This window comes from Lycorma delicatula, chromosome 4 (genome assembly GCF_047948215.1).
Source record: "Lycorma delicatula isolate Av1 chromosome 4, ASM4794821v1, whole genome shotgun sequence".
NCBI lineage: Eukaryota > Metazoa > Arthropoda > Insecta > Hemiptera > Fulgoridae > Lycorma > Lycorma delicatula.
Genome location: NC_134458.1, coordinates 130150882 through 130178114, shown reverse-complemented (window position 1 = coordinate 130178114; position 27233 = coordinate 130150882). Strand labels below are relative to the sequence as shown.

At 32.0% G+C, this 27233-nt stretch overlaps 1 protein-coding gene and 1 non-coding gene across 2 annotated transcripts; both read right to left on the bottom strand.

Annotated features, from left to right (window-relative positions):
- Nucleotides 1–521: 521 nt before the first annotated feature.
- LOC142322717 (uncharacterized) lies at nt 522–848 on the bottom strand. Its single transcript, XM_075361793.1, has one exon. It carries the CDS (start codon nt 846–848, stop codon nt 522–524), a length of 327 nt encoding a protein of 108 aa, XP_075217908.1.
- Nucleotides 849–3163: 2315 nt separating this feature from the next.
- On the bottom strand, nt 3164–3236 carry TRNAV-CAC (transfer RNA valine (anticodon CAC)). Its single transcript has one exon. It is a non-coding gene; the product is annotated as a tRNA-Val (tRNA).
- Between the last annotated feature and the right edge of the window lie 23997 nt (nt 3237–27233).

Sequence of the window (27233 nt, the reverse complement as noted above, 5' to 3'; positions counted from 1 at the left end):
TCGTTAATAGAATCCTTGAGCCTTCTTTTTTGATTGATTTCATGAATTTTGTTTCAGTTATCAAATGAATCATTTTAGAAGATATGGAAACATGTTGAGCCAGTGTAAGATTTTGTTTTTTGTTATCGATGAGTGGGAGAAATGCCATTTACTCATCCCCCATAAATGGGGGGAGTGTCGGGCTCCCACAGGTTTGGCTACATCTTATTAAGAGACTATGTATACCCTCACCCTACTGACTAAAACTCCTATCTCATCGTTTCTCCCTCTCCGGAGCAGGTACTGCAGTTAAGCATTGCACGGCCCCAGGAGATACCCTTAGGGTCCAGGGGTCCATAATCACCGTGCTTCATCACCGTCGCCCATCCGCACAAGTGCAGACACACGACGTCTCCACAGGGGGCTGTCCTTCCCCCCTTCCTCCTCAGGCCCGTTTGTTCGTCTGAGTCTCAGGTCTTTTATACGCAACTATGATTCCTTGCTGGATGTTCTTCAATCCTCTTACTGATCCGGGTTCTAAATCAGGCTCCATCCCATTCTCTTGCTTCTCTCGCTTTAGTTTTCAGGATACTTGTTGCTAGCTGTAGTACTTTGTCCCATTCCGCTCTTCCTATCAACATGTATGGGACTGTTTCTTCCGGAGAAAGCCAGCTTAAGCCAACATCTTGTTTGACCACATCCCACCGCTGGCATTGGTAGATGGTGTGCTCAACGGAATCTTCAAGATCGCAGCACCTGCATAGTGGAGACGCTCTCCTGCCAATTCGTTGCAGGTAGGCTTCAAACTCGCCATGTCCAGAAAGGAGCTGCGTGATATAGAAACCTATCTCACCCAGTACTCTGTGCATCCATACATCTATTCTCGGAATTAATTTACGTGTTCATCCATCTGATCTGTGTTATTTTCTTGAAAGGGAGTCTGTTCTGTAAATCTATTAGTCACTCTTTTCCCTTTGGTGTAACTGCTCACAAGCCCAAACTTAAACTGGCGATCGAGTGAACCATGACCGCCTCTTAGTTCTTTACTATACTGCATATTTTTTTTTTTTAACATTTTTGTATGTCTTATTATTATATATTCCTTTGTAATTTATCTTTTCTTTGTTAATAAAACAATTGCTAAATTATTCAATTTTGTTCTAAACCAAGTTATGAAGATAAAAATAAGTTTAATTTGAATGAATTTTTCTGTTAGAGTAGCAACTTATATAATTTTTTTATGTTCAACGGGAAAACAAGTTGGATTAAAATAAGTCCATATTTGCACCTACACCTACTAAATCCGAATACTGATATCATCTCGAAAAGTAATCCTCATAGTAAAATATTTTACGATCAATTATTGTTAAAGATATCCCATTATCATAAAATTTAACGTCAATAACCGGCTATTGATAGCGTTTCTCTTGTTTACTTATAAAAGTAATTTTCTTATCGCTGTACAATTAATCGTTTAAAATAATTATTATTTTAATTATAAATTTTCCGATAAAGTATAAATCTCTATACGACAGTATTGCATTTACTTTCAATTAATTCTGTTACTCGGTCAGCTAAATGTTCAATTCGTATGCAATTGACCTATTTGTATTGCTTCAAGCTCTGTCTCCTGGTTGAATAACGTTCAATTCACACTTATCCAACCGACGTCAATAAATTTACGTCATCTTTGGTTAAATGACTATCGAATCAGTTTTCAGTTCATGCAATATAAACTAGGCTACTGTACATTTAATATTCTATAAAGCACATTTCGCCTTACAGTTTCCATTTCAAATCAAAACACTGTCAATTGGGTAGTTTATTACACGTTCTATATTACTAGGCAGCTAGCTGTATGGGAGAAGATATAAATACTTTTAAACTCGACGTTTAAAATGTGTTTTTATCAAGTTTGAAAATTAAGAATTCACTAAATTTTTTTTGTTTCATTAAAATATAAGAAAATTTGTAAGTGTGCTTAAAATTAATACGTTTACAACCTGCGTGATTTTAATAAACTTACATTTTATGAAAAAAAAATTATGTACCAAGTAATAAAGCAGGTGACTAAATCTGAGATGTAAATCTTACCTGCAAACAATCAGTAAACAATAAATGGTTAAGTCAGTTGGTGAAAAAAAGATGGAAAAGTATTGCCTGACTTTCCCAGCTATTAATAATAGAAATTAAGAGATAGAGAAAAAAAACAGAATATACTTTTTTTAGAGGTTGTGAGTAAATTTACAAAAAAAAACCGTTTTTCTAACAATATTCATATTTAGGATAACCAAATTTGCGTAAGAAAAGTTTTCTTTAAACCTAACACTCCCTTCAATAAAAGTTAAAAATATAAATAAATTTATATTTAAAAATAAATTGAATAAAGGCTGTAATTTTAAAAATTGTCGAAATTTTTTTATAGCTCTATTTATGAAGTATAAAATTCAAAAAATTTTTGAAAAATATATAAACCGAATGGAGATAGAGCAAAAGAACAAAAAACATTTGTTTCAGTTTTAAAAGGTTGGTGATCGATTTTTGAAAAAAAAATGTTTTGATTGTATTGTAGGCAGTTCATTGTAGGTAGATGCATTGTGACCGACCTCCGTGGCGCGTGTGGTAGCGTCTCGGCCTTTCATCCGGAGGTTCCGGATTCGAATCCCGGTCAGGCATGGCATTTTCACACACACTAAAAGTCATTCATCTCATCCTTTGAAGTAATACCTAACTGTGGTCCTGGAGGTTAAAAAAAAGGATTGTAGGCATTGTAGGTAATAAATTTGGTTTAATAAAAGTTTCTGTATAATGCCTCTGAAGGAAATCGAAATTGGTTTTTTCGTGATATTCCCTCACACCTTTAACGAATTTTGAAAAAGAGCTTAATACATTCACTGCTTCATACATAGAAATATTTAAGCCAAATTTGAAGAAAATCGGTTTAATCAATCCTGAGATGTAAGGTCCAAAACAGTGCGACACACAAAAGTATGCACATACATATGTTTTTTCAGGTCTAGATGTACTGTGTGGACTCTAAGACGTAAAGATTTGCAAAAAAATACCCAGTACCCCTTTTTTGATTCACTATACCTTTCCCTTTAATATAGTTATGTCATTAGAAAGTAAAATGTTAAATCAAATATGCAAGACAAGATTTTCGTTTCGTAAAAAAAAAAAAAACTGATTCCGGCCAGGATCGAACTGGCGACCGTCTGCGTGTGAGGCAGGTGTGATAACCACTACACCACGGAATCACGTGATCGTTAATAGCATTAAAATTTTATTTTTTTTAACCAACGCAGTGAAAATAGTTTTATATAAAGTTGGATGTTATAATTATATTATAATAATCTATTAATATAATCTCTCCGACCTCCGTGGCGCGCGTGATAGCTTGTCGGCCTTTAATCCGAAGCTCCCGGGTTCGAATCCGAGTCAGGCGTGGCATTTTCACACTTTACAAAACTGCGATTTCATTTCATTTTCTAAAGCAATACCTAACGGTAACTGTGCTTCCAGAGGCTAAAACAAAGTATAGTAGTAATTATAATTTAATTAGGTCTTCAGTTATCTTTTGATCTAATCTAAGAGAAAACAAAGTTAGTTGAAAACCAATTTGTTACGTAGTGCGTGTTCGTTACACTTGAAAAATTTTAAATTTAAATATTTTAACGTGTTCATTTTTTTTGTAGCGCAACTTCTTTATTATTGTTGCGTATACGGGTTTTATATTGCAGCTGTAAAATGATCTGTTACTGGGTTTTTTCTCTTAATTATTCCCAAAATTGAGAGTTTTCTTTTCTTCGTAGTATGTATTATGCATATTTTCACGTATATTTTTAATTCTACTTCGGATATATTTATTTCTAAATTTTCTTTCGTAAATTGCGACATTTCTAAGGAATCAACTCGCTTTACAGTTAAAATTGATTAATATTCCACGTGGAATTCAACTTTCAATGTATTTCAAGATATTTAAAAGAAAATAAGGAGTGGGGAACAATTACATTATTACACTTTCGACATGGATAAATCTTGAATGATTCATCAATTTTAATTGCTGAAACGAGCAAAGAAAGCGAAGATATTCCTTTTTTTATTTATATAACAATTTTTTTTTTTAAGTTAAAGTAAGTATTTGATGTATATATAGTTTGGGGGTAACTAAAAGAAAATATCCTTTTTATTACCTTCATTTTATTTTTATTTAATAATTATAGAATTCAAGTAGCGGTAAGTGGCATTTACTAAAGTGACTTAAGCGTTTAATATCGAGATGTGACATTCATTTGAATGTTTTAGATGTAACGATCATGTTTTGGATTTTGGTAACATCAAGATATTTATTAATCCCTTTTTTTATCTTTAATATCACAACCATTATTTTCAACATCCAAAAAAAATTATTAATATTACTGGGCTTTCGTTTGTCGTACCAAAACGATTGCGCTTTTAGGATATTACTTGATTTCTAAAAAAGGTTTTTATTTGAGACGTCTTAAAAAATAAATTGACATACAGATAAAAAAAAATCTTGCGTATCACTTAATGACTGATCTAAAATTTAGAGGCATTACAGATCAGAAAGAATGTTTCAAATTTTCAAAATGTAAGCAACTGAACATCAAGTTTAAAGAGCTGTACTGGTTACTTGGCAGGAGATTGCAATTATCAGTATCTAACAAGTTATTATTATATAATGAGACTCTGAAGATGATTTGGACTTAATAAAACCAAACTCTGGGGTACACCAAGCACCAGCATCACTAAAATATTTCAGAGATTCCCTAAAAAATTATTGAGGACCATAAGGCGAGTATCTGAGGTTGTCGTACGTTCAGCAAGAAATCCGACGATTCGGGTCAAAGTGCCAGCTAAGATTTAAATAACACATGAATTACCTGGCCGTAAACCTTCTAGACAACAGCGAAGGTGTTAAGGCGACTGAAGCGGCTACATATGTTGGACCTGGGAGATTCTTACTGATACTCGGGTTGGAACCTAATCTCTTGATCGTTGGGGAACATCTTGTTTGGAAGCTAGTTGCTTATGCTTTCACTGTTTCTTTGTTTCATTTATACTTTGTTTTCTTGTGTTGTTTGTAATTCTGCGATTTTTTTAAAATTATTTTTTTGCTGTTTGTAGTGTTGTTCTTTAGACTAAGTGCTTTTTTGTATGTACTATACATGACATTTGGATGCATTCCGTTCAGGGATTTCGATGGAAGCTTCTTTTCGTGTGATTATTATGATGAAATTTAATTATGGTTTCTCCATGAATAAAACCGATTTTAAATAAAACTTGAGACAATTTTTTTTTTGTAGTTGAGCAGGAGAGAAGCTTTATTTCTAAATCAAAAATTTGGTGCGATAGTTAGTAAACAAATTTAACGTAACAGCAATTTAATATTTTGTTTACAGATTTTGAAAGTTTTGTACGCGGATTTATTTTCAAATGTTCACAATAATCTAGAAATGAAAATTAAAAGCAAATTAAAGTATATTTAGGTGGAAATAAGTGAAAGGTAAAATTATAAATCAAGTGATTGCCTGACCAGTCTTAGAATTTGAACTCAAAACTCATTACAAAAATATTTTAAATTATTTATTTTAAGCAGATTACATTACAAAAGTAGAATAAATTTTATTCTTTGCTAAGCCACTCGCTCAGTAATTAATAGCTGGTACGAAAAATGACGACAAATCAAACCTCAAAAACTATATGATATACGAAAACGTATTTTGAAGAAACTCCTGCATGCTCATTTCCCAAGAAACAAGTCATCTTAACTTGTTGAGAATATCTTAACGTGTAATTTCACACACGTTAATTTCAGCCACGTACATGTCATATTGAGTAAGGAGCCAAATTTATGTGAGTATTGCCAGTGTTATCTATCAGTAAAACACAATATTGCCTACTACCACACAACCAAACGGAAAGAATGAAACACAAGATATCTCAAGATCTAGAAATGTGGTTAAATAAAGTGAAAAATTGTGAAAAAACTCTAAATCATCTGAAGAACTTGAATTTTCATCATGATGTATAAAAGTGTTTTCTGTAAGTGTAATTATATGCAAGTTTTAAATTAATATTTTTTCGATTGACTTTTTTTTGTTAAAATGTGTCTTATATGCCAATTTAAAAACAGTCACTAAAATGAAGGTCTTTTACATTTTATCGTAATTTTATTATGATAATTTATGTATTTGGTTGTAAAATTTATATATCTGTAAATTACTTTAGGTAATAGGCTAACATGATCATTAGGATAAATTGAAATTTTCCGTTAATTTTGTATGAAAAGAAAAAAGATAAATTGAAAATAAATAGTGACTTTCAAATAAAACTTTAATCGCGTATGCAATACATAGATAGCGGTCGTTCGTAAATATTATATCACCTATGCACTTATGACAATATTAAGGAAAAATAACACTTATTTTAAATAACTGATATCCGAATCGGAATGATTAGTGAAATACAAAAAAAACAGGGTATAATTAGTCTGCCATTTAAAATGTTAATATACGAAAAGTAACGCTGCAATCAACTCGCTGTCATTAAAATCTTACTCAAAAATAGATAATTTATATGGACGAATTTACTCCTGACATGAGCTAAGTGTTCATAAAATACAGTTGTAAAAGAATCGTTTAACTGACCAAGTAGTTCCAAACTTTTATGAGAATATCGGTGCGAACAATCTGCGTCGTTGTTATATTCTGGTTTATATAAAAAAATCTTACTCTGCACTACCAGTGGAAGTTTTATTTTCATTTTAATATTTTTACTTATTATTTTTAGACGGATGTACTCCGTAATCCCCTAATATATCTAAAAGTAACATAAATGTACATTAGAAAAATAAATTACTTGACAGTAGACAAGAAATAGGTTAGAAATTCCAAGTTGATTATAAAAAAGAAAGAAACAAACCGAAATAAACGAGTTTGTAGTTTTTATTATATTTAGCTTATCCGGAAAATGTATGGTAAAAGGATTTAAGAGTTTTATGTGCTACAGCATTAACTTCAGAAGATTTTATCGTCCAAACTTTATCCTAAATTGTCGTAGTAAATAAAACAATCAATCAAGCTTTGTGTCCCGTTATACTAGTAATTAATCTATATCAGATCTTTAAATAGATTATAAAGTAAACTTTTAATCTTTCAGTTATCTAAAAGTACAGCAATTTAAATCATATTTATAGATAGAATTATGAAAACTTTTTTAATTTATTCAGAATTAATAGATTTGAAGAAGTAATAAAAATCTTTTTTTTTTCTAAATGTAACTTCTTTAATCGTTTATTTATTTATTTTTTTTTTATTGTACGTCTGTTCATGATTGATATGTATATATATAAATGTTTAAATTTATATTGTATCAATAATAATAATTGCCGGCCTTTGTGGCGCGAATGGTAGCGTCTTGGCCTTTCGTCCGGAGGTCCCAGGTTCGAATTCCAATCAGACATGGCATTTTCACACACACTACAAATCATTCATCTCATCCTCTGAAGTATAACCTAACGGTGGTCCCGGAGGTTAAAAAAAAATATATTAAAATATACATTATAATAGTTATTTATTTATAATAGTATCTATTTAATGAATATTATGAGTTTATAATTCTTTTTTTTGGAATAAGTTTTTATTGAAAAAAAATAAATAAATTAGTAAAAAGTTCAAATCAAAAACATTAAACATTTTTTCTTTACATTTTATCAAATTTTCTTTCTTCCATTTATTTATATCTGTTATTTGTTTAAACTATTAAGTGTTGTTTTTATATAAAGGGCTACGAGTATATGTAGTGAATTATTATTTAAATTTTTCATTACATCATCTATAATTATATAAAATTGAATTACGCACGTAAAATTGTATAAATGTTAATTTTATATCTTGTTTGATGCAGCTGTATCACGATACCCTAAAACCTTTAGTACACTTTTGACCGTAACGTTTTAAGTTGATCCAAAAATTACAATTTTACTAAACTTATTTTATTTTCTGGAATTGCGCTTGTTATCCTAATGGATGAAAAGGGAATTTAAATTGAACGGGAAGGAAAAACGGATAAGATTATTATGATATAATTAGGGGATAATACGTGTTACGAACCGAACGCTACGACGCAGTTATGTAGAATTTAATGACGACTTCCTCTTCGTCGTATTCTCGTAACCTGATAAAATTTTTACTTTTATTTATTATTATTTTTTTTTTATTTGCATGCGGTATTATTAAATGCTTTAATTTTGGTAGATATCTCTAATTTATTTAACTATGTTACACTGAGTGTGTCTATTGTTAAATGTATAAATTTTTTAATTTATATTTAAAGGGTAAAATGATTTTTAGAGTTACTTTAGTATGCCGTTGTCCCCTCTCCCGAAAAAGAATAAATCTATGGGACAGATGAATTGAAAACAAATAAACTAAATTAAAAAAAAAAAAACTCGCTAATCAATTAAAAAGTTATTTAAGGGAAATTCAATTAAACGTAAACTAAGTAAAATTGTGTAAGTTAATTAACGAATTAATGAAAAATTATTTGTTTATCACGTAGAATAATGTAACAGTAATCTTTTTGCATACACTGATAAAAAAAAAACAATTTTAATCTCCAGCTCAATTTAATCATTTTAAAATTAAGCAATTAAATTGCTTACTTTGTTACTTTCAGTAATGCGAAATTAATCATTTTAATGCATTGATTAAAAACAATTTTAATTTCCAGGGAAAATTATAAACAGCTTTTTTTATAAACTCTAGGTTAAAGCTCGGTATAAAAGTTACTTACTGTAATAAAAGTTGACACCATATAGTTCAAAATTTAATAATTACATGAGGCATCTTTATGTAGAAGAGCATTTAAGAATTTGAAAGAAAAAAATCATTACATTAATAAAAGAATAAAAGAAAATGAGGGATCTTATAATTTTTAGATGATATTTATTTGGTAAAACAGTAAAACGTATTGAAATGTGAGATAAAGTAACTTAGAAAATATAAATAAGAACTAAGCAAATTTAACTAAATGTTGTTGTTAAATGCTACGTAGAATATTTACGTCACAGAATCTTTTGTTACAGGTAGTAAAATATCTATAGTTGGAAGATATAAGGAAAATAAAAAAAAAACCAAGACGGTTATTGGTAAATAGAGAATGAAAAATTTCTCTTTTGTGAAATATATTTGTTTTTTTTTCTCTTTTCCAACCAGTTTTACAGCTATTACCGGCGTGGATGTTGTGTACAGATTGGCAGCTACAATCAGCGCAGTCGGCTTACCAAGCCATACGTAGCTGCAGTTTTAGTTCAATTCAAGTGTAAATGTCCGGTAAACATGTATTCTTGAACAGACTCAGGTCGATCACCCCTGAGACGTGTGATTAATTGGAACCCTACCCACCAAAGAACTGCGATATCTGCTGTCTAGCAATCAAATCCATACAAAAGTAACTGCCTTTAAAAGGACTCAAACCTTATAACTCTCGACTTTGAAAATTAGCTGATTTTGTGATGTCGAATTTAACCACTAGACTAACCCGTCGGGTTTGTGAATTACCGTTGTTTCAAAATTAATATCGGGGTTTTAAAGTTATGAATTAACTTTTACTTCCATTGATAACTTATACGTGAAATGAAGAGCAACTCAGTTTTTTGTGTGTTCAATGTGACGGCACACATCCAGTCAATAGGAGAGTTCATCCCATACTTTGATCAGCAAGTCTGGAGTAATTGTTGCGACAGCTGCTTCAGTCCTGTGTCTCAAGTCGGGTAGGTCAGCTGGTAACGGTGTTATATACACTTGATAAATCCCCCCCCCCAAAAAAAAATCGCATGGGGTTAGATCAGACGAACGTGGAGGCCATGTCAAACAAGCCCTATCATCTGGTCCCTTGCGACCAATCCAGGGGTCGGGGAGAATTTCATTCAGCCAATCACTTACAGAGTTGTGCCATTAAGGAAAGCGCCACAATTGTAGTATATCAAGATAGTTCCACGCACACTTGCTTCTGCGAAAAAGTTCGGCCCGTAAACTTGCCGTCGGGATACGGCACAAAAAACACTCAGTTTTGGGAAGTCTCGTTCACACTACAATATCTTTTGTGCGGATTTCTGATTCCCAGATACGCACATTATGAGTGTACCATGAAATATCGATTCATCCGTGAATACGACACGATAAAGAAAGTCTTCATCTTCACGGTCTTCACCGTGACGAATTAAATTTAATTTAATTGGGAAGTAAAACACCTCAAGTGATATAATATACCATAATTATATTTGAACAACTCTACTGAGGGTCTATCTAAAATTTATATAATTAAGTTAAATTCTACATTCCACTCATTGTTTGGATTGCGGAGGTGATTCCTCTAGGTATCTTTACTTGTTCTTGTGCAATTCATTATTTTTTCTGGAAAAAAATTACTTTTCCAATCTTTTAATCGAGTTTTGCTCTAGAGAGTTTTAAGTTTATGTCTTTTATATTTACTATGTGTGTAAATTTTAAAACCAAACACCTCCCCTTAAAATAACCGTATAAAAATTGCGATTGATTTAAAATCTGATAAGCTACGTTCAATTAATCGTAAAACACTTTATTTGACAGTCACGTAGAGCGCGTTGCTCTTGATACACCTACATCGTTGCTTTTGTTGGAGGCAGAGGTTAGTTTTCTTGATTTAATTCTTTAGTTTGTTATTAATAGAATAAACAAAAAGTCATATGTAGCAAGTTCCGGAATGTATGGGTGGTACGGCAGTTATTTGATATTTTATCGGGTCAAATATTGAACAACAACTTTATCAGTGTGAGAGAAGCATTGTTGTGATGTAGGTAAAAAATTAGATGGGTGCAAAGGTCGTTTTCATCCAGTGTGTTAGGCTAGAATCTTTAAAACTTTCAAGTAAACTCCCAGAAACTGTTTTATGCCGGGTGGGTTCTTATTTTGATAAACTATTCTTTATAGTCGAAAAGAAAACCACTCTTAACTCTCACGCCGACCAAACGCTTTTGCCTTCTTTGACGTCGGTGACTGATGTATAGTTTTGTTCGTATTGGCTTTCGGGATCGTATTAAGTTAAACCCCCCCCACCCCCTATAGTAACGATGGGAACCATCTAGGCCTCTCCATATTCCACTATTGGATGGCGAAACTCCCGGTACACCAACATTATGATCAGCTTTAGCTCAGGCATTAGTAATTCTAGCAGCCATCTTGAAAAACGCGTCTCATGCTCAAGAAACTGTGAAGAATAGGTGACGTACTACAGTGGGCTATGTATAAAACGTCCGCTAGTCTGTCCACTCTTATTCAACGATCTTCGCGAATAATATGCCGCCGGCTGTGCTAATCATATTTCATTCACCATGGCAGCTACAGCGTCCTTTTTCCCTGTTTAGCCTCCGGGAATCACCGTCAGGTATTACTTCAGAGGATGAATGAGGATGATATGTATGAGTGTAAGTGAAGTGTCGTCTTGTACAGTGTCAGGTCGACCATTTCTGAGATGTGTGATTAATTGAAACTCAACCACCAAAGAACACTGTTATCCACGATATAATTTTCAAATCCGTATAAAAGTAACTGCCTTTAGTAGGATTTGAACGTTGGATCTCTCGACTTCGAAATCAACCGATTTGTGAAGACGCGTTCACCACTAGACCAACGCGGTAGGTAGCTAGAGCGTCCTGCTTTAAGATTGAAACACGAACCCCTGAAACTGTTTAAACCACCGCAATACAAACTTTCAAAGCGTTTTACAAGTAGACTCAATTTTGCGTGTACACCCCTCTTATGATGCTCGCGCATCCATTATGAGTTGATCTTCTTACAACAGCTTGTTTCAAGATCCTATAAATTAATTTATTTTGCGTAAATAAATTCATTCGGGTACCCGCTGCCGGATGTAGGGTTTCAGCTTTCTTCGGTTGGGTTTTTTAATTTTGTATTGCTGTTTATTTCACATTGTCCCCCTTATCTATGATCCCTTTTTCCTATTTTTTGGTGATACTGTTTATTTGTAGATCTGATTCTACTTGGTTCGTTTTGAAAATATTGGTACTGTAAAGATAGTGCAACCTTGGTGTGATATAATTGTATAAAATGAGAAATAAAAAGTTTTTTTTTTTTTAATAAGTTAAAAAGTTAATAAAAAATCAACTTTATTGATTTAAAAACTTAGTAATTCTTAAAAAGTTTTATAAGCTTATAAAGTTATGACTAAAATTATCATTAAGGTGTAACTCAAAATAATACAGATACATGTTAAAAAACTGAACTACATTTTTGATCAAAACTTTTTTATTTTTGGGCTCAAAACCTCTAAATGTGGAAAAATACGAAGAGATCATATTTTGATTGAAAGCGAAATACTTTTCCCTATTTTTTGCTATAAGAGATGGAAAAGTAAATGGAAAACACATTTACGTTTAAGAGGAAGATTTATACACAGGCACGTTCGCACGCGCGCGCGCACTCACACACACCCCTCGTTCGCATACAAACCCAAATAAATTATTAACTCTACTGCATTTCTCTATTCTACTTATAAATATCATTTTCATTTGTATCTACTGCACGATAAAGATTTTTTAAAAAATTATCTTCTTTTAATTAAGGAGGTTGTTACTAAAATTTAATTAATACTCTGATACTTTTAGGCTTATTTTTATCATAATGTAAGAGATAAGCTCGCTTTAGGTAACGTAGAAATTCTTTTTTCCCGGATAATCATTTATAAGATAAAAAAAGAATTGTTCGTACAACGAATAACTCGTTTGTTTTTTCTTTATATGTTTCCCCCTGCCTATTTACACTTTACTTTCCCTTTTCAAGATTTTCCAGATTCTTTTTTATTAACGAAACAAAAGTGGGCTGTTAAATGTAATCAGATTCCCTAGTGTGGTGACCTTAATGGCAAAATCTGAATAAGACTTAACACTTTCTCTCTTTATTCACTTACGTACGGGAATAATTGTATAATTACATCTCTTACACTTTTATTTTCTTCAATAATTTTTTCTTTTCAATTTTTTTCTTTCTTTTATTATTGTAATTTTTCTTATTTCAAAGTGAAAAGTTTAAAACAATTAGTTTATCATTAAATTTTATAACTAAAAATTAAAGTACTACTTATTTACTTTTTTACTTGTAATTAATAATTATTATTAGTTTATTAATTAAAATTAATTATTTTTTTATTTTTGAAAGTAGATACATTTCATGACATGAAAATTTTTCGTTATCTCAGAAATCGATAATTTGTTTGTTTCTTTATTAAATGAGTTTTATACAATGAAAAGGTTAGATTTCGGTGAAATTTAAATCAGTCTATCGAGTTAAATATAAAAACAAAAAATCTTCTCAATAATATTATTGACAGTGTGAATTAAGTTTTCCTGTAATTATTAAGAAAGATGATATACGAAAGTATCCTGTTTTAGCCTGTTTTAAAGGTAACGCTATATCAACGTTTTATAGCATCGTTAAGAAATAATATAAAAAAATTATATATTATAAAATTTATTAAAAGAGTTTAATCTACAATTTAAGTACTTTATAAAATTTTCCAGTGATCTTAATTTTCGATATGATGGCAGTTAAAAGAAGAAAAATTCTTGTGCTGTTCTGTGCAAGAAGGCCGATTTTTCGTTATTTTATTTACTTTTTTCCGTAAATATATGACATACAAAATAGTAGTAGTTGAAATAAGGACAAGTTTTGTTGAAAGAAAGTTAAATTATTAAAACCAGAATACAGTATAATTTGCTAAAAAAACGTGATAATGACCGATAGAACCTGATACTGCATTAATAAGATTAACACTAGAAAAATCTAAAGTCCATAAAATTCAATTTTCTGCAAATATTATTACTTTTACTGTTTTCAGTAGAACTATCCTACACTCTATGTATAAGTAGAATAAATTTAAACTTTCGCTATTGTTTACCAATAATTCACCGAACAACTTCCTGCGTTCTTCCACTGTCCCCAATGGAATGCTCGTGACGTACTCTTCACTCGTTGTTATCACACGCTTACTGGTATCGCCGTCACCGCAGTCGCGTCAAACTTAGGCTTGCCAACTACTCTGTATCGCTTGTTGTCACGACTAAGCCGAAGACGACCTTGTAGAACTACTATCTCCGTAGATCCCTGGCAGTACTTATATCCCCTGGCCTCCAGAACCAGTACTCGCGTCATCCCTTAACTGATGAAGCTATAAATTATTGTATAAACTTTCTATAAATTCTTATTCTGGTCCAGTAACCCTTTTGGTCGAACAAGAGCTTTTAAAGGTGCCATTGTTTATATTACAAAGTACAGATTGTTAAACGTGATTGTTAGTGTGAGAAAAGAATTTCTTTTAGTTCTTTCTGGATTCATCTTTTCATTATTATCTTTTCTTTGTTTCTTCTTAATTGGAAGAATATACGGTACCTTGGTCCGTTATACTGGTCCTATTACAGTATATTCTACTGGTGAAAATAAAGAAGAATATAAACATACGTTCGAAACGCTACGTTAGCGAGTGTCGACTGACGAAAGAATTCTCCCTGGTGTCTGCACCTTCGGTAAAAGCCAGCTGTAATTCTTGGGACTCATATTAAGTGGTAAATTTAGTGGTTTTATATGAAATCTGACTTGAGAAATTGGAAACAAAGGTCCTAGAACTGTATTTTCAATATTTTTCCTGATATCAGGCGTAAAAGACAAAAGATTGAGGGTCAGAAAACACGTTATTTTATTTGGCATAAAATAGCTTTGTTAAACGGGTAAAACGCATTAACGTTTTAAACAAAACTTGTAGAGAAATGTTTCTTTATTTTCTCCTATATAACTTGTCCTGAAGGTTTATTACATTCTTTGTGAATCACTCTGTAGGTAGAACATGATTATAGTTAATATATTGTTTTATAATTTCAGTAAATAACGGGATGAAAAAAGATTTTGAAGAAAATAATTTCCATTAAACGTGTTCGGAATCATGGGATGTTTTTGGATTAAGAGTAAAATAACTTCATTTGGCGTAAAACTAAGAATTCGCCTTATTACTTATTTCCTTATAAATCTGTCTACAAAGGCGAGCTTTTTTATTTTTGTAAAGACTGCAGTAGTATATATTTTGATATTGTTTCAGTGTATTAATTGATACAATGGTTCAAGTTGTAAAGGTGCTAATTAAAATATAATAGCTTCAAATTTATATCCTCACTCATGATTAACTTGTTTTAATCATCTCTGTTTCATTATGTTATTACAATTATTCTCGTTCAAACGTTTTACGGAATTTGAAAAATTTTTTCCATCGCTGAAAATAAAATGTGCATTTAAATAAACAACATTTAAATTAACAATTAACAACATTAAATTAAATTAACAACATTTAAATTAACAATCTATTATCTATTATTTTCTAATGATTTTACCTTCCATTTTATATCTATGACATAAATATGGTTCCACTTTGTTTTCACACAATATATTACGATTTCGTTTGTTCATATTTTCATTACGGTGACCTCTGTTCGGTTCAGTTTCCTGCCTATTGTTCTTCATTCATTTAATGTTCAGTCAGTTCCATTTTAATGATTTTTAGAGGGTTTTATTCTAGACGGTTATTTATACTATTATGTAATTAAAATCTAGCTAAACCATAGCAATTGTTTAACTGCTCTGTTACGTTTTAAGGTCCCAGTTTTAATAGAATTAAATATTTTATGTGTTTGGAACCAAATATAGAGAGATTTAACATCACCAAGTTTAGAAATTATAATGTACTAGAGAGATTTCAGATACATTTAATATAGCTATATATTTAATTCATTTGACCCGCAGTATTCATCTGTAAATTTCCTAAATTTATATATTTTTTAACCTCTATTTCCGTTATGTAATAATTATAGGTCATATTATGACCAGTAACATTTTTCATTAGTTATTTTATTTTTTCTGCCTGTGTGTTTTATTTGTTTTGAATGTAAGTTTTATATTTGTTCATTAACTTAAAATAAAAATAAAATTGCGAGTTTTTTCCTTTTTTTAACAAAAGGGATTTTCATTTATTTATTATATAAATATTACTGTAATTTTTTATGATAAACGTTTAGCTGATGTATGATATATATCACTGTCCTTGAAAATTCTGTGGAGATTATGTACAACTATGAACAACTTATATAAAGTAGAGAAGTAATACTTGTATCAAGTATTAAAAAATGATGGTCTCTGAACACGTCTGGAATACAAATTACAGTTCATGAAAAGATCATTCTTTATATATCGGATAAAGTATTTCAAACATTTATCTAAAAACAAGAAACGAAATAATATCTAAAGTAAACGATGAATTATTAAAAAAACAGAAACCGATATGCTTTGATTTAATAGAGGCTTGTTTAAATAAACGTTTATTCTTAAGTAGTATCTTTTCTTTAATTTCTAATATTTGCTAATACTTTAATTAAGTATACTACTTTAAGTACTTATTAACTTAATTTATAGATTTTGTAATTACAACTTATTTCTCTATAAGCTACAGTTTTATTGTTTTCAGTCCTTAGAGCGGTTTAATTCATTTCTCCATTCCTTTCTATTCTCTAAATTTTAATTTCAAGAGCTTTTTTTGTACATTCGATAAGCTACGATACGATACGATAAATTGTTTTAAACATTTTAATTTTTATTTCTTCAACCATTATTACCTGCTACAAATCCTCTCATTAACTAACATTAATGAAAGTTAACGTTGGTTTTTGTTAGCGGTTAGTGTTTAGCTATTAGTATAAGATGTACAGTTATTTTTACAATTTTCTTTTACTTTCCTGGTATCAAATTTATAGAGCTATGTTAAAAGAAGAAAGTATGATAGATAAACAGTCAAAAAATGGCGTATGGGATTTTTATTTCTCAACGTTTCATGACTCAGCGATCCTAAAAACCAAAACGTATACGTATAAACAAAACGTACGTATATATATGTGTGATGGCGTATTTGACGCTTATAACTTTTGACTGGATATACTGATTTCGGTAAAATTTTGTACAGAAACATGGGAAAATGTTGGTGTCAATATCTCTAGGGACTGGAGTAGATATTTTGTTGGTGTAAATTTTGTCAACATTTTATAAACGTAACCCCAGTTTATATTAAGCTCAGTACATGCAAGCATGCTTATCTTACCTTTTTGTAAAAACGTTTTGCTTCCAAATTCCTCTCCATCCCCAAAAATTTAAAGAAATTTTTATGGATTACATATTTTTTTAATTGAATTTTTTAATGGCTTCCTAGGCATAGTAGTAGTGAAAGTGACCCAAAAAAGTAGAGGGACCCGATCGAAGTTTAAAAACATTGATTTTTTCTTAATATAAAATAACCTTTTTTGGTTTATTTTCATGTATAATTTTTTTCCATTATCATTGTTTATATAAGAATAAACAACCGATGCCAGGAAAGTATTACAACTTTGTTGTCAGTTTTTTCTGATTCCTATAAAAATAAATTTAATACTCTTCTATAACAACATATTTATAAATTCTGTATTTTTTTTTTTTTTTTTTTTTTGGCTCTTTAAATTAGTGATCATAGTTTATTTTTATAATTTTAATTCGGGAATAATTTTATTTTTAAATAAATGTTAATATTAGATTATTTTATCTTCTTATAATCCGAATGTAAGCCGAATGTTTGTCTTTTTGTTTGTTCTCGCATCACGCGAGAACCATCCAACCGATTGCTTTCAAATTTGTACGATAAATTCGTGTTATCCCAAGGAAGGTTTTAATTCATATACCGAGGCCTGTAGCTCCCTTGGGGGTGAAGTTATGAATTAAAGATATGTATTAAAAAAAAAGTTAATCTTTTTACTTCATTATTATATTTCAATCACCATAGCAACAGAAATAACTTATTAATTTAATTTTTATATTAATTCGTCATCATAGGTGTGTACCGTAATTATTACTTTTCTGTCTTTTGTAATTTCAGGTTTCTATAAAACCTGAATACTTTGTTATTTATCGGTATTATTCTCACAGCCATAGGGTAACGAACATTGCGGGGTTCCAAAGAGCAGATCCCTCTGGCTAAATGGGAACAGCGACCGAAGCGACCTCTGCGGGAAGGTCGAGCGAACTGAGCTATACGGCCCTGGGGTTGTCACCTAGCCCTCGGGTAGTTCCTGGGTCGGCTACAGGGCTCGCCTAGGACCACGAGGTCCAGTTTGACGGCCGAGTGAACGAAGCGAGCCCCACCCGGCTATTATATACATATTTGATTTGTAGATTAAATACGAATATTTTATGAATAATAATAATTTTAAAATGTTTCCTTGCGTTTATTTTCGCTTATGATAATTTATGTATATCTGAAACCATAACAAATGAGAAAAATTTAGAGAGAAATTATTCTAATTAAAAAAAAATTTCAACATGTATCTAAAAATTCTTTATTCTTATCTGTATAATTTGTTTAACGCTTTTTAAAAACAGAAATTTATATTTAAAATTCATGAAATATTTTATTTAAACTCAGTCGGTGTAGATGGTTTGTTTCGTGTTTGTACGTTTATGTATGTGAATAAAATACCGGTGTTTTAAGTTTCAAAATGACAATCATTTCAATTCCTTTAATTTTTAGTGTCTCTGCAAACAATCAGTGCAACCAAATTATGCTTCGATTGACTGGATGGAGACAATGTGTATAATGCATTATTTTCCGTACAAAGGGATACATTAATTTATAAATTTACATCATCTCATATAGGTGATTGTACCAAGTAAAAGTGACACTAATCACAGTTGATTTCTTTGAAATTAATGACGTGTTTAATTTTGCAGGCTAGATATTTTTGTTAGTTCACATTAAGTGGAAAATACAGTACCGCTTGGACTCTGGGTGGGGGGGGGATTATACAGTACCGCTGGGGTAATAATTTTTTAAGTAATATCGAATATGTGTGTGTGTGTGTGTGTGTGTGTGTGTGTGTGTGTGTGTGTGTGTGTGTGTGTGTGTGTGTGTGTGTGTGCGTGCGTGCGTGTGTGTGTGTGTGTGTGTGTGTGTGTGTGTGTGTGTGTGTGTGTGTGTGTGTGTGTATTCAACACCCAGCCAAATCTACTGAAGATAAATTGGTGAAGAATTGTATGTTCTTCTTACGATTTAAGTGCTCACAGGATTTTTTGAAATTCCGAGTTTAAAAGAGTTTACTCAAAAATGGAATAACAATGAAATTTACTATGTTTTTAATTTCTCGGCAAAAGATGAAGATATCAACTTGATTTTTGGTGTGTGTAGTCTTTATTTGAATATCTAAAAACCAATTTTTAGATTTTTCAAAATTCGACCTTGAAACGGGTGAAGAAAGATATAAAAAGTTTAAACATTGATTGGAAATTTTCCCCATTTCCGGCTACGCTAAACTCGATTCTCACTCGATTTGGGCTTCCAAATACTCTTCAGATGGATATTTAAAAACCATTTTCGGTATTTTTTGAATTTCAATTTTTTAAGGGCTGCGACAATGTACGGCGCGTCGTAGCGGCTCAACCAACACAGCCACTGCCACTTGACTCAAAAATACAAATTAAAAAAAAGGAAAAAAAGAATGAGGAACGAAGTACGGTCCTCTTCTAGTGGTGTATATCGGGTAATGCTAGGAACAGGACGAAATACATATTTACACGTACGAAGGATGGATAACCAGCTATAACTACTATTTTTAAGATTGAGGCCGACTATAATGAATTCCGGATTCTTCAGGTCATTCAAAGTTTTGGGTCCTGAACTGTCCAAAATGTTGCTTTGCAGAAATTACAGTTAGTTTTTATAAATTGAACAGAATTTAATTTTTATTTACCATTATTATTCTCTCAAGCATGAATTTAATGAAAACAGGGGGGTCCAGGTAGCAGACCCCGTGCGCTTGTCGGTTAGTATCCGGTTAGGCTACTCAGCAGTTATGTTCCATATTTTGAAGTAAAGTTTGTTTTTTGTGTAATTACTGATATGTAATAATTATTTTAATTTGATATATATACATATAATTATTATTATTATATTATTTTATTTTGTTTAGTTTTGTGAATTTATTTTTGGTTACTTTTGTTTTTTTTAAGTCAATATAATGCAGTTTTTTTTATTTTATATATATATAATCGCGCGCGCGCGGGCCCGCGCGATTTTTTAGTTTTAAACTTGTTTAAGCTGAAAAAATAATTAAAATGGAATAAAAAATAATAAAAGTTCAACTATTTTCTTTTTTCTCCGTCTTATTTAGTTAGTTGTATCGTATTATAATCCGTTAACGTTCACCACGCGCTGCAAAATTTTTAACTAGGACAATTAAAAAGTTTGTTCAACTTTTATTAAGTTTATTCATGAGTGTTATGGTTTAAAAAGTTTGTTGTTATTATATATAATTAAGATAATGTTTTGTATTAATGTAAATATATTCTTTTCTTGTGTTTGTGTGAAAATATATGTATTGTCGCGTGCGTATATTATGTCGGTTGTATTACATATATAAGTTTATATTTTGCCACGTTTTCAGTTAAGTTTTAACTAGAAGTTTATTAAGTAATAATTCTTGTGTTATTTTACTCACGTGCAAATTTGCAGTATATAAATCAGGACATTCTAGTTTTATGTTGTGGTTACGTATTAGATAATTAGTTATTTTAACTTAGAAAATTAACAGAAGCATATTATAAATAAAAGTAATATTAATAATAAATTAATAAAAGAAATTTAAACTCTTAATAAAAATTCTCGTAATGTACGTTCTTTAAAAATTGTTTTTCTTACTGTTTATATTATTCTCTGCGAAATTTAAGAAAGCTTATTGGAGAAATATATTTTATTTATTAATTAAAGAATTTATACACTTTGGGTGGTTTCCAAGATTTTGATATTTTGAAAATATTTTTAGCAAGTTATGTATAATGATGACGATTTAAAAAACTTTTTTTTTGCCTTATTAATTACTCGATGTTGAATTAATTTATAACAGTCACATTATGTCTTCGCAATCGGTTTAAAGCTAAATAAGATTCTTTATTTTACAAAAATGAAAAACGGTGTGTGGATTCCTTCCATCTCTTTTCTACTAATATACTCATAAGTAAAATTATTTATTTAGCCAACGAAGCAAAATACCTTGGTGTTCTGCTAGACAAAAGCTTAAAATTTAGTAAACATGTCGATATGATTTGCAACAGGGTTATCCCCACCATTAAGGCCTTGAGGGAGCTTTTTCAAAATTATGGCAAAACTAAGATGGAAATCTTAGCTGATAACGGCGGCCACCACATCGGCGTTATTGTATGCGGCCCCGATATGGGGAAATGCAATAAATACACAGAGAAATAAAACTAAACTAAAAAGTGTTCATAGACTCGCTCTGCTTAGGGTGGCTGCAGGCTACAGAACAGTGTCGTATGATGCGTTGTGTATAATAACAGAAGTTCCCCCTATAGATTTGCAAATTAGAGAGAGGACATTAAGAGCCACGGGACTTCCCAGAGGCGAGACCATAGAGCTAATACAGCAAGAGTGGCAGAGTGCGTGGGCAAGAGTTGGGGATTGGACGAGAAGGCTAATCCCCAACATAAATATATGAGTTGGTAAGAGACTGGGTGACGTGAACTTCTGCAGCACGCAACTATTGACAGCCCATGGTTGTTTTGGTCAATATTTATTCAGAATTGGGAAGAGGGCCACGCCACTATGCGTTTATTGTCAGGAGATCGACAATGTAGAACACACCATCTTTGCATGTCCCAGATGGGCTGATAATAGAAGGCAAATTGTAATTAATAGACTGACCCCTGCCCCTGACAATTTAATTAATTTGATGGTGTATAGTCAGGAAAATTGGGACTGGTTCAAGAAGTTCGCGGGGGAAATTCTCCGAATTAAAGAAGACGAAGACAGAATACGGGGGTCGTAGTTAAAGTAGGGAAGGGAGGACAGTCCCTCCGTGGAGGGCCCGCATGCTGAGGTGTGCGGGTTCCTGAGAAGGGAGGGAAATCCTGGGGAACTGTGGGGTAATGTTAAGACCGAGTCCCGGCCGGCGGTGTCGGCCCTGCGGGTGCCTTGGTGCTTAGTGGGGTCGGTGCCGCCGGTTTGAGGCATGGCAAAAGATGCCATGGGATAAAGCAAATGTAGCTTGAAAATTTGAAAGAAATCGGTCGGTTGATTCTCGAGCGATGGTATTGCAAACAGATTCATAAATTTTCGCATTTATATATTAGATAACGGTCGCGTAATATGACTACAGCGCTGCTACTTTGAATTGCTTCTCGTAAGGTAATGTGTCTTGTCTATTGTTTTCTTACAAAACATTGATAAACAATATTATTTAAAATGATTTCTATATTCGTGATTTACTTGGGAAATTTTTCTCCTTGAAAATACTTTACCTTAATCAATTCGCTCTATCTACCTTAACGTCGAATTTGTTCTTAAGAAAACAAATAAAAATCTTTCAGTTGTCTAGTGTGCGTAAAAGTTTTTGTTTAGCAAATATTTTCCATTGTTGTTAAATAGAAGAAACTTATCGTAGGACCACCCACAGAACTTTTCCAAAAAAAAAAAATCTCTAAAGAACCATATTGGGTTAAAAATTAAAGAATGAGTGGATTGTTTATAATAATTGATAAAAGTAGAATATTTTCATCCATTCGGCTTCATATATTTGTTGCACGTTGCAAATAAACGGAAATCTTTAGAGGAACATGATTTTCCTTAACAGTGGTTCCTTTACAGTGGTTCAACTGTGTCCTCAAATCTTGTAATTTTAATTAAAGTCAATTCACAACCATGAAATTCTGCTCCTCCCAATTTTATGCCTCTCCACTACCTTCCCCTGTATGATCAACTGGAGCAACTCGAACTTCTCTCTCCTCGTTATGTGACCTAGATACCGTAATTTCCTTGTTTGTACTATGGACGTAATTTGGAGTTGTTTATTCATACTTTCTAGTACCTTGATGTTTGACACCTTTTCCTTCGAAGATATCCTGAGTATGCATCTATAGCACCACATTTCAAAGGCCGGCAGCTTTTTCATGTGTAGTTTTTTCAATGTTCATGCCTTCATTCCATATAGCAACACAGGAAACCCATAACACTTTACCATTTTAGCTCGCAGATATAATTTGACCTGCCGATCACACAAGATAGTACGCATTTTGAGAAATACGTTTCTAGCCATTTTTATTCGGGTTTTAATTTCCAGTGTTTGTTCCATGTTGTTGGTTATCCAAGTGCCAACGTATTTGCACTTAGTTCCTCTTTCAATTATCCCATTGTCGATGTATAACTCTGCGCCCGCCATTTGTAATTTATATACCACCATGTACTTCATCTTCTTGAGGTTCATTCTAAGCTCGTACTGTATACTAACATCTTTAATCTTTTGAATGTACTCTCTGTAGATCACTCAAAGTCTCCATTATGATGACAGTGTCGTCCACGTACCTCAAATGACTAATTAGCCGACCATTTACTATAACTCCAGCTTCATATTCATTTAGATCCTCCTTGAATGTCGCTTTGGAATACAGATTAATTAGCCTTGCAGATTAATTTGCAAGGGGACAAAGTGCATCCTTTCCTTACTCCCCTTTGTATTTGTATTTCTTCTGTAACGTCATTAACTACTTGAATGGTAGCTGTTTGACACCAGTATAACGATTCAATAATCTGTACATCTCGTGAGTCGATGTTCTGCTGTCTACGTAAGCTTATTAGAGATCGTGGCGAATTTTATCAAAAGCCTTCTCGTAATCTACGAGATAGACGTGCATATCCTGGTTCATATCTAGGTACCTCTGAGCTAATACATTAAAACGAAATAGTGCTTCTCTCGTACCGAAACCTTTCCTAAATCAAAACTGGGTGTTACTATAATATCTTCTTCCAGTTTATTGTATATTCTATTGTGGATGACTTTCAAGAATTCTTTTAGTATAAGATTCATTTAGCTAATCGTTCGGTAACCAGTGCATTCTTACGAATTTTTTTCTTTGGTAACATTATAAAAATCGATTTTATTCATTGCTTCGGTATTATTTCAGTTCTGTACACCTCATTAAAAAGGTCTGCAACAACGACGAGCTGCTCTTCATCAATTAGTTTTAGGAGTTCACATGGAATTTCGTCTGGCCCAGCTGCTTTTCCGCTTTTCAATGTTTTTATAGTATAAAAAACTTCTTCTTTCATGATGTTTGGCCTCTCTGTGGCATTTTGATGTATTATCGTACTTCTTGTATCTTGAAATAGCTCTTCTATATATTCCTTCTACCGTAGAAGTTTCTGCCCTGGTTCAATCAAGATTTTGCCTCTTTTATCTTTAATAACAGCGGATTGTCTTTTTCTGGTTGTTCCTGTTAGCTCTTTAATTTTCTTATGCAAATTGTGGTTGTCGTATTTCATTTGTAGCTCCTCTATGTGTTCACATTACGAAATCCATCTCTTCTTTGCTTCCCTAATCATTCTTCTTATCTTCTCTTGTAATTCTTTATATATTTTTTTACATTGTTCTTACTTTTTCTTTTTCCTTCCATAAGAAGCATTATCTCTTGAGTCATCCATTTCTGTTTCGGCCTCTTCTTATCTGATGACAATCTGTCCCTGCTTCCATCAATCAATGCCGCCTTTATGTTACTCTATTTATAGTGTAACGAATCAATTTTAATATTTATCTCTCTCTGTACTTGTTCTCTTATACCTTAGTCCCTTAATTTCTCTGTCGCTATCATATTATCCTTACTTTTATGATTTATTGTTTTAACTTTGATATGTACTTTAGCAACTGCCGGGTTATAGTCTGATCCGATGTAAGCTCCTGGGTAGGTTTTTACTGATGTTATGCTATTTCTGAAACGTTTCTTGATAATTAGATAATCAATGTGGTTCTTTACTATCCTATCTTCAGCGTCTTGAGCAGATCTTCACGTCCATAATCTTCTCTTGGTTACTACAAATTTGTAGTACGTATTAGCAAGTATGAACCTCCCTGTCTGACAGAATTCTACAACCCTATCGCCTCTATCATTCCTCTCCCCCAGTCAGTAGCCTCGAACAGTATCATCCACTTTACCCTTCACCACCTTCGCATTAAAATATCCCATGATTATAGTAATATCCTGTTCCTTGGTGTCTTCCAGAACAGCGCATAAATTTTCGTAGAACTGTTCAATTTCTTCATCAGGCTTATCCGCTGTAGGTGCGTAAATTTGAAGAAGATTGATATTCGTTTTATGTGAGGGCATCTGTATCAACATGATTCTATCTGAGTAAGGAAAAAACTGGACATACACCTGTCTACATTCTTATCGACCATAATAGCAACTCCATATTTATTCGCTTTATTAATTTATGGTAAAGTAAATAAAAATGGATCGGCTGTTAAGCGTGAAAACCGGGAAAATTATTCAATTTGAAGCGCACCGGTTCGTAAAACATCTGAGGCTTTGAAGAGGCAAGTTCGAGAAACAGGTATACTTAAACCATAAGTTCACATTTCAAGTCTGTGGCGACCACAATGCGAGCAACAATTATATTCATTTAATACAACACGTGTACAATATTTATTACCACCTGACTTTTGATAAAAATATGAAATTCTGTCGATGATTAATTAGAAAATGTGAACATCCCGATTTCCTAAGTAATATTCTAATTACTAATGAATCCTGCTTTACAAGAAATGACATGGTAAATTTTCAAAACATTCACACTTGGGAAGAATAATATCCCCATGAGGCTGCTGCAAGTCATTTCTAACGCACTTTTTCGTTTAGTGTGTGATGGAGTCTTCTTGGTGATAATCTTCAAAGGCCCTTTTTTCTTACCGCCGAGGCTAAATGGAGAACGGTACTTGCATATTTTACAAACATCTTATGGCACTCTTGAAGATATTCCACTTGTAGATAGAGTGCAGATGTAGTTTTTCAATGATGGCGTACCTACTCACTGCTGTCGGGATGTGATGAACCATTTAAATAACACATTTAGTAAGCAGTGAATTGGTAGAAACTGACAAGTAAAATGGCCACTTCGATCTCCCAATCTCATGCCAGCGGATATTTTCCTTTGCTGATGGATGAAGTCGTTAGTCTATTCCGTTCGTATTGGCACACAAAAAAAAATTGAGACATCGTTTAATAGAAGCTGGAGCTACTATGAACTTTATTCATAAAAATACTTCTGTTTAAAAATTTTAAAAAGTCAATTGTTTTTATATATCAATTTTAAACAGACATTAACGTTTCTTTAAAATACTAACACACACACAAACATGTATACATACATTAAGGGAAAAAGAAACAATCAACAAATTATCTCTATATTTCACATCACGTAACATTTTTGTCTATTAATTTCAGTGAACATGTATCAAGCTTTAAACATTTTTCAGAGTTCGGTATTTAGATTTAAAAGTTTTAGATGTATTACATGTGGGGGGTTGTAATAACATAGTTCAGATAGACATAACTTTTATAACATATGCTTTAAATTCTATCGAGCTTTGATGAGATCCCAGGTGAGTTATAGTTAGATTATTTATTCCTCTATAAGATAAACCATTCCAAAACTTTTGGATCCTATATGTAAAACTTCCTTTCCTTGGAGTTCTTATGCGTACTATTTGATTTAGCCCTGTAGTGAGCCAAATAATGAAGGCTGAAATGGGTATAATAATAATATTAAAATAAATAAAATATTTAAATTGTATTAATAATCTTATTTGTAAGAATAGGCTTTACAATCTTTTACTCAGCCTCCTCATACTCAGTTCCTATTCGTCTTTGAATTCAGCGCATTTTATTTTTATGGTTTAACTTGAAAAAGGGACGTGTTATAAATGGTGGAAGGAATAAATTATGGAGAAATTATTAAATAACTCTAAAATAATACCAAGATCAGGATGAAATAGGAGCAACAGTCATAGAATTAGAAATTTTGCAAGAAGTAAAAAAATAAAATTGATAAACTGTGCGAAAAAGATTGTTATATGCTATTATGAGGTAGATAAGTTTAAAAGAAGTGATAAAGCTTCTTAATGAAGAAGGATTACGGATCGTAATGAAATTATGCAATAAGTAAGAATGATGCAGCAAAGTATTGAGATCACCTGATAATTAGTCTGATTTCATATTCAGCAATGATACTATTGCAAATTTTGAACAGAAGATTAAGAAAAAATAAGTAAATGGTTACAG